The 12,668-nt window shown below is 41.7% G+C and overlaps 1 protein-coding gene across 1 annotated transcript; it reads left to right on the forward strand.

Annotated features, from left to right (window-relative positions):
- Positions 1-541: 541 nt before the first annotated feature.
- On the forward strand, positions 542-5,946 carry LOC147620888 (protein DMR6-LIKE OXYGENASE 1-like). The gene is made up of 4 exons (XM_086825473.1): positions 542-1,447; positions 1,941-2,182; positions 2,565-2,895; positions 5,364-5,946. The coding sequence occupies exons 1-4, from the start codon at positions 908-910 to the stop codon at positions 5,631-5,633; spliced, it is 1,383 nt and encodes a 460-aa protein (XP_086681599.1). The 5' UTR covers positions 542-907; the 3' UTR covers positions 5,634-5,946.
- The last annotated feature ends 6,722 nt before the right edge of the window (positions 5,947-12,668 follow it).

Below are 12,668 nucleotides of genomic sequence, written 5' to 3' on the forward strand. Positions count from 1 at the left end.
AGGAGATCACAATTTAGAAACCCGAGTATTTTTTGAGAGAGAATAATATATACTAGTTGGGAACCCGTGCTTCGCACGTTTTTTGAGGCTTCCAAAATCAAATGCTACCCGAACCTCTTCAAACCTCTTCCTTCCCTTCCTGAACCTCCAAATTCTTGCCACGTGGAAGCTTTGTGAAACTCTTTTTATAGAGATAGAGATGTAATAGTTTATGAAAAAAAGATGAATCTTTTAAAACCTCCTTAAATTAGGGTTATGTTGTTGATTTTTTTTTTTGGGGGGGGGGGGGGGGGGGGGGGGGATTCAGCGCGCGCGCGCGCTCTCTCTCTCTCTTGTCGTTTACACACCGGACGACTTATATGAAAAGACAGGCGGTTCGTATTCCAGCAGTCATGGTGGCGTTGACGTTTAAACCGTAGCCAAGCACGCGTGCGCGCGCGCTCTCGCGCTCCCTCTCTCTCCCCCCCCCCGCCCCCCCTCTCTCTCTCTCTCTCTCTCGTACATTTGGAGGAGCAGAGAAGGGAGTCGAGGGAGTCATCCTTCAGGGAGGCAAGACTATGTACATGGATGGGACACACAATCAGAAGGAAGCTTCACGTAAGATCAGCAACACAGGCCCAGTTATCACTACATTCAAGTATGGTCGTACACAGACAGTAGGACCCCGCGCACTCCCAACTCCCTCCACTCAATCTGCTGGCCAGACAGTAAGCACCCGGCCATTTTTCCATACAGACTACCTCCGTTGCCACCCTCCCTCTCTATAAATCGCCACCCACCTCTTCCCTATCCTTAATCAAACCCTTCCGCCCTCTCCTTTCCGCTCAATTTAACTCCTCAATCTCTTAACCTCGCTTTAGCTGCCTTAGACACCCTCCTTAATTACCCCTCTAAGCTACGTCCGTTTATGGCTCCCTCTATCCATTCCGATTCACTCGTTCCAACAACCCATGTTAGTCTCTTGCAAACCTCAGCTAGCCTTGCTTTGGAGAGTGAATTGAACTTGCCCACTCTAGAGGAGATCAATACTGATTCCCATCAAATTAGAGACATTATCACAATTCAGGAGGAAGTTGTTGTAGCCAACTTCGATCATGCATTAACAAGAGAGATTAATAGCTGCGCTTTGGAGAAGAGGAGGCGATTATCATCTAAATTATTGTCTCCACCTGGTGAAACACCGCTTGAAAAACAAGGAGGAGATTTCTTGGGAGGCCTTGGTTCAAATGAGGGGGTGTTTAGCAGTATTAAAGATCTGGTTGATGGTGGAATCAATTATGTACCTAAACCATATATAAGGCCTCCTGACGAGAGGCCTAGCGTGTCTCAAGTAACTCATACACTCGAAGTACCGGTTATAGATATGGAGGGCCTCTTGGACAGCTCTCAACATGATAAAATTGTAGATGCAATTGGCCATGCCTGCAAAGAATGGGGTATATTTCGAGTGAGTGAATTAGGCCATTAATTTGACCATCGTTCTATACCTTAAGAATGCACTGATTCACATTATGGTTAATCAGCTCTACTATATTTTAGTAGAATTGTGGATGCTTACCCCTGCTATTAGTACACATAAATGTCAACTATTAGCAGGGGTAAGCACCCACAATTCTACTAACTATGCATTAATTATTACTTCACCTACGCACTTGAGTGCTTTACCCTACTAGTATAAGTCGAGTTATTAACCGCAGAGATTACCCTAATCTATATTCAGCGTGTTATAATTTGCCAATCTACTATGGGTGTGATTGTTCTAGATCTTACGTTAATCTAGCGTTACCTGTACTGTTAGTGCTATCAATTACTACAGGTATACATGATTGGATTCTGCTATAATTGGTGAAATTGATCAAACAGCATTCGTAGACTACTACGAATCATTGGTATTGAATTTTTTTTTGGGTAATGTGTTGCATGAAATAATGGAATTTCAGGTGATCAACCATGGGGTTAAGGATTGCACGATTGAGAACATGATTAAAGCAGTGGAGGGTTTTTTCCATCTGCCATCAAGCGAGAGGGCCCTTTATCACTCGGAGGATGTGAACAAGCCAGTTGCTTATGTGACAAGTTTCAACCGGCAGAAAGAGAAGCTCTTGAATTGGAAGGACTCCTTGAGATTCCGTTACTCTCCAACCAATATGGAGAACTTTGAAAGCTTGCCACCCATTTGCCGGTAATAATTATTCATAGCTAGCTTAACTTAATCTCCTTTAATTTTTTTGCATTGCTATGGTAGGACAGCTCCCACACTTCAATTCATTCAAATGTCATTGATATGTGTCAACACATTTAACATTACCATAAGCTTAATTACTTTATAGCAGGCTAGTGCGCATGATGACTATAAATCACTGATCATTTAATGCGATAAGCTTGATGCATCTTATGAACTAATTACCTTATCTTCTGATGGCAAGTAATGCATGATAAAAACTAATAATTATAGATCATTTGAATATGGTACTGAAAAACAAAGTGCATGAATTAATATTGTCCGAGATGATTAATGCTTAATGTTGCGAATTGACTGTGAATTATGCTAATGCATGCTGCAGGGAGGCGGCAATGGAGTATTGCAAGGAGATGAGGGTGCTAAGGCGAAGGATTTTTGAGGGGTTATCGGAAAGTTTAGGGTTAAGGGGTGATTATTTGGAGAAGTGCATGGGGGAGAGGGTGGCGGTAATACACGTGAACATGCATTATTATCCACCGTGTCCGGAGCCCGAGCTAACTTTTGGTTTGAGCGGACACTCGGACCCCAACCTCTTCACGGTTCTCGCCACCCTCGACGACGTGCATGGCCTCCAACTCTTCAAAGATGGCGCTTGGCTTGCCCTCACCCCCCTCCCCCACTCCCTCCTTGTCAACATTGGCGACCAAATGCAGGTAAACACAATTTTGATCTTCACCTCACTTTAATGTATGTGTGTGTGTGTGTGTGTGTGTGTGTGTGTGTGTGTGAGAGAGAGAGAGAGAGAGAGAGAGAGAGAGAGAGAGAGAGAGTGTATCCATATCATTACTATCATCTCATCCTATCATATGAACATACTACATGTACCATCATTCTTAGCATTTTCACATACTACATGTACCATCATTCTTAGCATTTTCTCTTTATCTACCTCTCCACATTATTATCACCATCATGCAGCCATGCTATGATATAGATCTACCTCTATCATGCCATGCTATGATAGAGATCTACATCTATCATTCCTAAATTCTATTGGTTCATATGCTCAAAATTCAACACGTTTATTCCTCTTATAATTTGTCCATCATACATTCCTCTTATAATTTGTCCATCATACATTCCTCTTAATAACCCAAACTACCAAAGTTACAAAATGCCAATTCTGATATTATTTAGGCATCCATATGCTATAATATAATTGTATTATATATAGGTACACTCCTAAGTGCATTCATAATTGTTTGAAGTGCATTATAATGATGAAGTACATTCATAATGCAATCACAAACATGGAGTTCAAGGAATCAAGTGACATCTCTACTTTATGCTAACATTATGCTGCCATTATACTAAACACAATGGTACTCCACAACCTATAATCCTCACTATTCACAGTACAAATATAAAGTGCATCATATGCGTACAAAGGCACATGCTTATATGTACTAAAAACATACTATGTATTTACATCATGACTCTGTATGTACATGCACATGTTATCTTTATAGTGTCAAAAGTAACTTCTCTCTCTCTCTCTCTCTCTCTCTCTCTCTCTCTCTCTCTCTCTCTCTCTCTCTCTCTCTCTCTCTCTCACGCGCACACACACACACACAACACTCTCCACACAATTCTTCAATCTCATTTCAAGTGTATGGGATGTGTGGATTACCATGACATAGTTTTAATAAAATGGAAAAAGTTGGACCCTAAGATGCACAACTTATCATAATGCTCATTGTAAGCTCTTCAGTCCAAGCTCGTATATGCGTAGTAGAACTTTCAAATGACAACATAATTAACAAAAGTAGGGATGGCTACTACTACAAGCTTCAAGTAACCTAATCTATCCCATTGTAGTCCACCATAACTCTCTCTTCACTCTTCCACACCATGGCATATGTGAAATAAAAAAATATTCATTTGCAAACTTGTTCTTTTCCGAATCCACACCATAAGACACATATTTGAGATCCTTGCTTGTAAATTCAACATTAGAAAAACAAGATATACATTACATGTTGAATTTACATGATTTTGTTGTCTTCATTTTCATAGTATTTAATGTATTGACTCTAGAGCCTCTATTTATTAGAAGCAACTAAGGCAATTGAACATTCTACCCAAAAAAAAGCTCCAATACTATATAAGGTACCATGTGCATCTTTAATAACATTAGAAGGGAGAAACAAAGGTTGTACAATCTCATGGCTAGTGGCTATGCTCTTCGAAGGTGACTTTCCTACGAGGATGGCTTTACTATGTGGCTACAAGCCATGATCTTTGGAGGTAAGTAAACCTTTATGCTTATCGCAATGATAGTCAAATGTGCTTTTATGGTCAATAGCCATAAAGGAATGTGAATATTGTGGCTTTACTCCATGGCCAATGAACATGGACTTTAAATGTTCCTTTTTTCCATGGCCAATGGCCAATGTCTAGTCGTTGAATATGCCTTTCCTCCATGACCAATGGTCTAGTCTTTAGTTGTGCTTTTCATCCCTAGCCAATGGACAAGATCTAGTCTTTAGCCGTGCTTTTTTCCCATGGCCAATGGACAAGGTATGGTCTTTAGATGTGCTTTTCCTCCATGGCCAATGGACAAGGTATGGTCGTTGAGTGTGCTTTTCCTCTAGGGCCAAGGTTTGGTCTTTAAATGTGCCTTTCCTCCATGGCTATTGGCTAAGGCCTAGTCTTTTTACTCAATTTAGGGTTTTAGGAAAGATCATTTCACTTTAGGTTAACCTAAAGCCAGTTCAAAACAATCTCAAAAAGGTGCAAGAAGGAAGAACACGTCATGACCGATGGCCTTTCTTGTTAATGGCCACGATAGGAAGCTTGATGTCTTACTTGCAGCAATGAGTTTTCAACCCATGGGGAGAAGGGATGCTGAAAGACATGACCAATGAATGGCCTTCAGTGCTAATGGCCATGGTTTGATGTCTTACTTGTAATGAGTGGAGAAGGATTGATGAAAGACATGACCAATGGCATGCATTGCTGATGGCCATGGTAGGAAGTGGCAAATGAGGAAACTTATAGCATGGATTGAGATGGGGGAGAGTGTTGGGAGCTGTGAGGAGAGCTTTTGTTGTGTGAGTGGATCGATTCTTGCATGGGGACATTGCTTTTTACACGTGTGTATGTGTGTGTGTGTACTCAGATATTGACAAATGGCAAATACAAAAGTGTGGAGCACCGCGTGATCACGAATTCAGAGAGGCCGCGGATCTCCGTAGCAACTTTCTGCGGGCCTTCGGACGATACGCTTGTGGGCCCACTGCCCGAGCTGGTGGGGCCCCAAGGTGGACCTCTGTACAAGGCAACGATGTACAAGGATTACGTGTCGAATTTCTACAACAACGGGCTGGCTTCCAGCAAATCGAGCCTCGATTTTGCCAGCTTCTTTGTTGCCCCTCAACAAGAGCCCTGATTGTCGTGTCGCGTGATGATGGGACAGAGACTCCCGCATCTGAACAGCTTCCCCCGGCCTACCCAAGAAGACAAATGAAAGTTCGTGTCCACCTCAATCCGGATAAGCTCAGGCCGCACCCCATCTTTTTTAGATGCTTACAAACATCACAAGGAAAATCTTGCTTTATAGATTCACTCTTGCCACGATTCGCCACTCGCGCGCCACACACTTGGGCTTTCTCTCTCTCTCTCTCTCTCTTACTATTCATGCTAAAGTATTAGGACATGTTGCGTTCTTTTTTCCATCTACACGTAGCATCTATCCATCTTAACGAATGTGAAAATGTTGGTAACAATTGGTTGCACCTCTCTCTCTCTCTCTCTCTCTCTCTCTCTCTCTCAACCAAATGTTGGTAACATTTGGTTGCACCTTTCTCACAAGTCCCCTCTATCTCTCTCCCTCTCTCCCTCCACACCTAGGATGTAAAAACATTAGTGATATCTCGTTGCACTTTAATTCACAAGTCCAACACCTCTCTCTCTCTCTCTATATATATATATACACATCTCTGTAAAAACATTGGTGATATCTCGTTGCACTTTAATTCACAAATCCAACATCTCTCTCTCTCTCTCTCTCTCTCTCTCTCTCTCTCTCTCTTTATAAAAACATTGGTGATATCTCGTTGCACTTTAATTCACAAGTCCAACATCTCTTTGCAAAAACATTGGTGATATCTCATTGCACTTTAATTCACAAGTCCAATCTCTCTCTCTCTCTCTCTCTCTCTCTCTCTCTCTCTCTCTCTCTCTCGCTTTACATATCAACATCTCTACAAAGATATGTGATGAACTTTACAAATGTATGAGTGTCAACATGCATGTTGACTTTCTTTCTAATGAAGAGGCCCACCCACTTCGTAATCGATTGAGAACCCACAAGGCACATGTGAGCCCATGATTGTTTTTTGTCAATTCAATGCACTTTATGATCTTATGGAGCTATAATTTGGGAATTGGCTAAATCGATGCTTAGTGAGTGGTTACGCATTTGAACATCATTTTTACGACACAGTACAAATAATCTATATAAACATAATATTGTATGGCAGATGTTGAAACATTTTAAAAAAGTTTATGAGGTTACATGAAATAGGTAAGAGCACATCGCATACGTTCATGTTTTGCAAAAGTTAAAGGTTCTTTGTCTCACATAGCCTACCTCCTTGTTGGGATTCTTTTGCTACTACACAGTGTTTCCCATTAACAGTTTGTGTTCCCTTTACCTCAATTGTATGTACCTTGAGCTAGAGATTGTATGAAAGAAAGCTAACATGTTCTTACGTCATGTATATTTTAAAGAAAAATTCCTTTAAAGTTGGGTTGTATTTCGTAGAGTGAAACGTTATTAATTTTTTTGCTTACTCTTTGAAATGTACATTTTTCAATATATTGGCATATTCTATAATGTATATATTCATGCTATATTGAGGCATGTAGGGTTTGACTTCATGAATGGTTAACAACTAGGTGCTACCTAATGCGACCTCATAAAAAAAAGAGGATCCATTAGGACATTTTGGAGGTCATTTGTAGGGCCTTTTGTAGAGAGAGAAAAAGGAGCGCATCCAATAAAAAAGAAGGCAACATTACGTTAAAAAATAGGTTATTTCTTTTTCCCAAATCTAAAAATGCATTCTACTTACACTTGATAGTCACTTTTCACACCCGAATGCATTAAACACACCTACACTTTTGTAAAGAGGAAAACTTCTATTCCTATCCATATATTAAATACACGTATCTTTGCAGAGAGGAGGGAAAATTCTCTCCTTCTCAAACTTTCCCTTGGGATTAAACAATTTCTCGCGCTCTTTTCATTTCCTCTACCTTCTACACTACATTTCCCCAAGCTTCAACCTTCTACACTCCATTTCCTCTTGAAACGATGGGTAGCAAATCTCATTTTTTATCATCCCGACCCCACTAATGCCATCATAGATAATACAATTCCTAGGGCGGCAAGGAGACCAAGATCATCAGTGTTTGCCATACTTGTATCCAACTCTATCAATGCGCAAAATTAGTGGACTGAAGTGCTAATCACCAAGGGCACCTGGGTCCTTTATGAAACCAAGGAAGAGAAGAAAGACAAGCAACAAGAAGATCTTCAGGGCGTCATGGAAAGAAAGATGGAAAGAAAGAGGAAAAGACTTCGAGATAGAGGCTAGAAGGACAACCATCAAGGAGGTCCTAGTGCAGCATCATGTATATATGCATAATGAGCTTGTGCTTGAGAGTTAAGATGTGTTGAGATATCAAGCTCATCTAGTGAGGCGGTGGACACTGATGACCCGCCTAGGGGATAGGCCCCACACTTACACCACTGGCATGGTTGGTGAGATCATGGGTGATATGCGGCCAGTGGGATGACAGGCTGTGTGACAGCCATTCTAGAGACTGGCATAGTTATAGCGCCAGCTCATTTAGTTGGGTTCACACTATAGAGAACCCTAGTATGTATTTGGTTGAGTACCTTTTCATATTGTGTGTACTCTTATCTTTGTATATGGTGTGTTGAGTGTTGTGTGAAGAAGAGGAAGATTTTCAGCCTCTCACCTTGTGTGTTCTCTTTTAGGGTTTTGTGAGTGTGTGTGTGCTTGCAAGAGCTCAAGCTCTCTTCTCCCCTGCATCTTTTCATGGTATCAGAGCCTGGTTCATGCTAAGGGCTGAGCTGCAAGCAAGAGAAGCACAGGAAGCGGTACAAGGGTAAGAGCTTCAACTACTCTTCCCTATTTGTGTTGGCGACTACACCCTTGTCGGGAGCTGTACGGGAGGCATTGGCAAACGATCTCTGATTGAGGAGCTTTCTTCGCACGGGAGTAAAGCTATAGGGCAACTATACTGTCTTATTGGACTATCGGACAACAACAGTTTGTGCAGGACAAACCAGAGTGGTATTTCTGGTAAATTTGTGTGTCTGGCAAGATATCAAATGATGGCATAAACCAGATTGTTTCTGAGAATCTTGATAAGAACAACTTCCATGCTTGGAGGTTCAGGTTGACAAATTTCCTGATGGGAAAGGGTTACTAGGACTACATAGAAGGTGAGCATGAAGAGGCACCGGAGATACCGGAGATCAATCCGACTGCTACACGTTGAAAGAGTTCAAGGATTGGAACCAAGGAGCCAGAAAAGTTATGTATTGGCTCTCTATCAGTATACAGGACACCATGATTGGGCACATATAGGATGCCAAGTCCCCCAAGGAGGCGTGGGACACCTTGGTAAAACTCTATGAAATGAATACCAAGGCATGAAAGATACAGTTGAAGAATGAACTTCATACTGTGGAGAAAAAGAGTATGTCTGTGAATGACTATGCATTGAAGATCAAGGGTATTGTGGAATCCCTTGCATCTATTAGCGTTTCAATAGATGATGATGATAAGGTGGAAGTCTGTCTACGTGGTCTTGGGCCACAATACAAGGTGTTCAAGACGTCTATTTAGACTCGGAAAAACATTCTCAATTTCACAAATTTGGTGTCTATGTTGATTATAGAAGAGAAGAGCTTGGGTGAAGACCAATAGCCTTCACAAAACAAAAATAGTTTAGAGCAACAGGCCTTCTACACAAGTTCAGGAAGAGGACGAGATAGAGGAGGCCGTGGACGCAGCCAAGGAGGTGGCCGAACAGGTAATCAAAATTATGGCCAGCAGCAGCAACAACAACAGTCCCAAAATTCACAACAACAACACGCAGATGGAAGAGGCCAATTCAGAGGCAGGGGGAGTCAAAGAGGTCGTGGAAATTGGCAAAGGCAGTATAATGATACACGTGGATGCTTTTATTGTGGTAAGCCTGGACATCTGCAGGTAGATTGTTATAAGAAGCAGGCTGACATGCAAAATGGAAAATTGTAGCAAAACAACTATGCATCCTCGAGTAGAAACAATGAGGATAATGAAAAGTTGTTTGTTATGCAGCATGTCGTTAATGCCATGTCTGAAAATGTTGAAGCAGCACATAAAGATGATGTATGGTACGTTGATTCAAGTGCTTCGCAACCACATGACAAGTCATGGGGAGTGGTTCAAGGAGATGAAAAACCTTGAAAGACCAGGTTTTGTGGAAACAGGGGATGACAAAGTGAAGTACCGTGCAGATGTACTTCATGTTCCAAACATAACAAAGAATCTGGTTTCAGTTGGCCAGATGATTGAGCAAGGTTTGCAAGCTCGGTTTAATCCTGATGGTTGTTATGTTGAAGACTTTAAAGACAAGTGTAGGTTGGTTGCAAAACGCAACAAAGTGGGCAGAATGTTTACATTGAATGTAAACATGCCTGAAGTGAGTGCTACGATGTTTACAAATGGTTCAGGAATTGTTGCAGACACAGACATTTGGCATAAAAGAATTGGACATGTGAATGTGCAGAGAATGAAGTCTATGCAGACTAAAGGAATTGTGACAGGGCTGCCAAAGTTTAAAGTTAAAGGTATGCAAAAAATATGTGAAGCATGCCAATTTGGAAAGCAAACAAAGCATGTATTTCCACGTGATAGAAATGTGAGCAGAAATGCACTAGATGTTGTGCATTCAGATGTATGGGGTCCTACGAAGACCATGTCTATGGGAGGTTGCAGGTATTATGTGACATTTATTGAAGACCACACAAGGAAAGTGTGGGTATACTTCATGAAGGAGAAGGGTGAGGTGTTCACTCATTTTCAGAATTTCAAAGTTATGGTTAAAAAGCAAACAGGGAAACATGTAAAGTGCCTAAGGTCAGATGGAGGAGGAGAGTACTTCTCCAACGAGTTCTCTGAATTTTTGAAGAAGAATGGTATTCAGAGATAGTTTGCATGCAAATACACTCAGCAACAAAATGGAGTTGCTGAGTAGAAAAACAGGCACATTGCTGAGATTGCGTGAGCATTGATGGGAGAGAAGAATATGCCGCATAGCTATTGGGCTGAGGCTGTTTCTATAGCAGTTTACATCATAAACAGGACTCCAATTGCAGCCAAACATGATGTAACTCCAGAGGAGAGGTTTACTGGCAGAAAACCTGATTTGTCTCATCTGAAAGTCTTTAGATGCATTGCATATGTGCATGTGCCAGATGAGCTAAGAACTAAGCTGGGTCCAAAAGCTAAAAAATGTGTGTTTTTTGGGTATTCCCTTGAGCAAAAGGGATACAGGTGTTATAACCCTACTACACGTGAGTTGAGGGTAAGCAGGGATGTTGTTTTTGATGAGATGAGCAACTGGTATGCTGCTGAAAAAGAAGCTGTTGGGACTGATGTGAGTGGAAATGTGGTTGCACAGAATGCAAGTCAGCAATCACAGTCTTTGAGTGGACCAGGAGAGTCCTCATCTAGTGGTTCAGTTGATAGACCATGGAGTGGCAGGCTGCATCATAATACCAGTCTTGCAAATGTGATTAGTACATCACATAAAGGCAAAGAGAAAGTGATTGAGCCCCTTAGTATGCCTGACATTTCTGCAGGGCATTCTCATGTTGATGGAGAGTCTAGTGGCTTAGAGATGAGCCTTGATGAGGATCTTGGGATACCAGCTATGAGAACACCTGGTGTAAAGAAGGCTATGGAAGCCATGAATGCAAAGCTGCGAAGATCTGGGAGAGTGAAGAATCCTATACAGAGGTTTACCTATGATGGTTATGTGGCACATCACTATGCATATATGGCAAAAGTTGTACAGGTTGTAGAGCCCACACATGCATTGATGAGGCTGTTGGAAATGTGTGTTGGAGGAGAAAGCTATGGATGAGGAGATGGATGCACTATATGGAAATGAGACTTAGGATTTAGTGCAATTGCGTGAAGGCAAGAAAGCCATTGGATGCAAGTGGGTGTACAAAGTAAAACATAACAGTGATGGAAGCATAAGCAGGTACAAGGCTAGATTGGTAGCCAAAGGATATGCGCAGACATATGGCATTGATTATGAGGAAACTTTCAGCTCTGTTGCCAAGATGGCAACAGTGAGAGTTGTGATAGCAGTGGCTGCGTCAAAGCAATGGTCTTTACATCAGATGGATGTAAATAATGCATTCTCGCATGGGGATTTGCAGGAAGAGGTGTATATGTTGCAGCCACCTGGTTATGAGGATGTGAGTCACCCCGAGCATGTTTACAGGTTGAAGAAAGCCTTGTATGGCTTAAAACAAGCACCAAGAGCATGGTCTGACAAGATTTTTGAATATCTTGTTTTAAGCTTTGTATGGCTTAAAACAAGCACCAAGAGCATGGTCTGATAAGATTTATGAATATCTTGTCACTATTGGCTTTCATGTAGCCAATGCAGATTTCTCGCTGTATGTGAGACACAGTGATAGAGGGGTTATGCTTGTTGTCATCTATGTAGATGACCTGGTCATCACGGGGGACCATGATGCAAAGATCTTTGATGTAAAGATCTTTCTTAGACAGAAGTTTGAGATGAAGGATCTAGGGGAGCTCAGATATTTCTTGGGCATTGAGGTGATTAGGTCACCACATATGGTATTGGATTACTACAGAGACAGTATGGCTTGGACATGTTGTCCAAGTATGGTATGACAGGCTATAAGCCTATCTCAGTGCCATTGGATCAGAATGGCAAATCCAGGCAAGATTTTGGAGGATCCTACTATGTATAAGGTTCCTCGAAAGCCGCATTTGGATGCATTGAGATGCATACTGAGGTATGTGAGGTCTACTTTGCATTGTGGACTATTTTATGAAACTGGGATAGAGATATGTGTACATGGGTACACAAATGCTGATTGGGCTGGTAGCATCTCAGATAGAAGATCTACTAGTGGCTTCATGTTTTCTTTGGGGAGTGCTGCTGTGACTTGGAGCAGCAACAAGAAGCAGCCTACGATTGCTCTATCCAGTACAGAGGCCGAGTACAGAGGTGCTGCTATGGCAGCATGTGAGGTAGCTTGGTGGTTGAGAAAGTTACTTGCAGATTTGGAATAGACAAGTTATCATTTTTTGTGACAACATTAGCAGTATATAGTTGGCCAGGAACCCAG

Source organism: Cibotium barometz, chromosome 31 (assembly GCF_041138505.1).
Source record: "Cibotium barometz isolate CiBa-2024 chromosome 31, ASM4113850v1, whole genome shotgun sequence".
NCBI classification, from domain to species: Eukaryota; Viridiplantae; Streptophyta; class Polypodiopsida; order Cyatheales; family Cibotiaceae; genus Cibotium; species Cibotium barometz.

Coding starts and splice junctions, on each gene's coding strand:
- LOC147620888 (XM_086825473.1), top strand. CDS start 908: ATGGCTCCCTCTATCCATTCCGATTCACTCGTTCCAACAACCCATGTT. Junction 2,183..2,564: donor AGCTTGCCACCCATTTGCCG/GTAATAATTATT, acceptor TGCATGCTGCAG/GGAGGCGGCAATGGAGTATT. Junction 2,896..5,363: donor ACATTGGCGACCAAATGCAG/GTAAACACAATT, acceptor GTGTGTACTCAG/ATATTGACAAATGGCAAATA.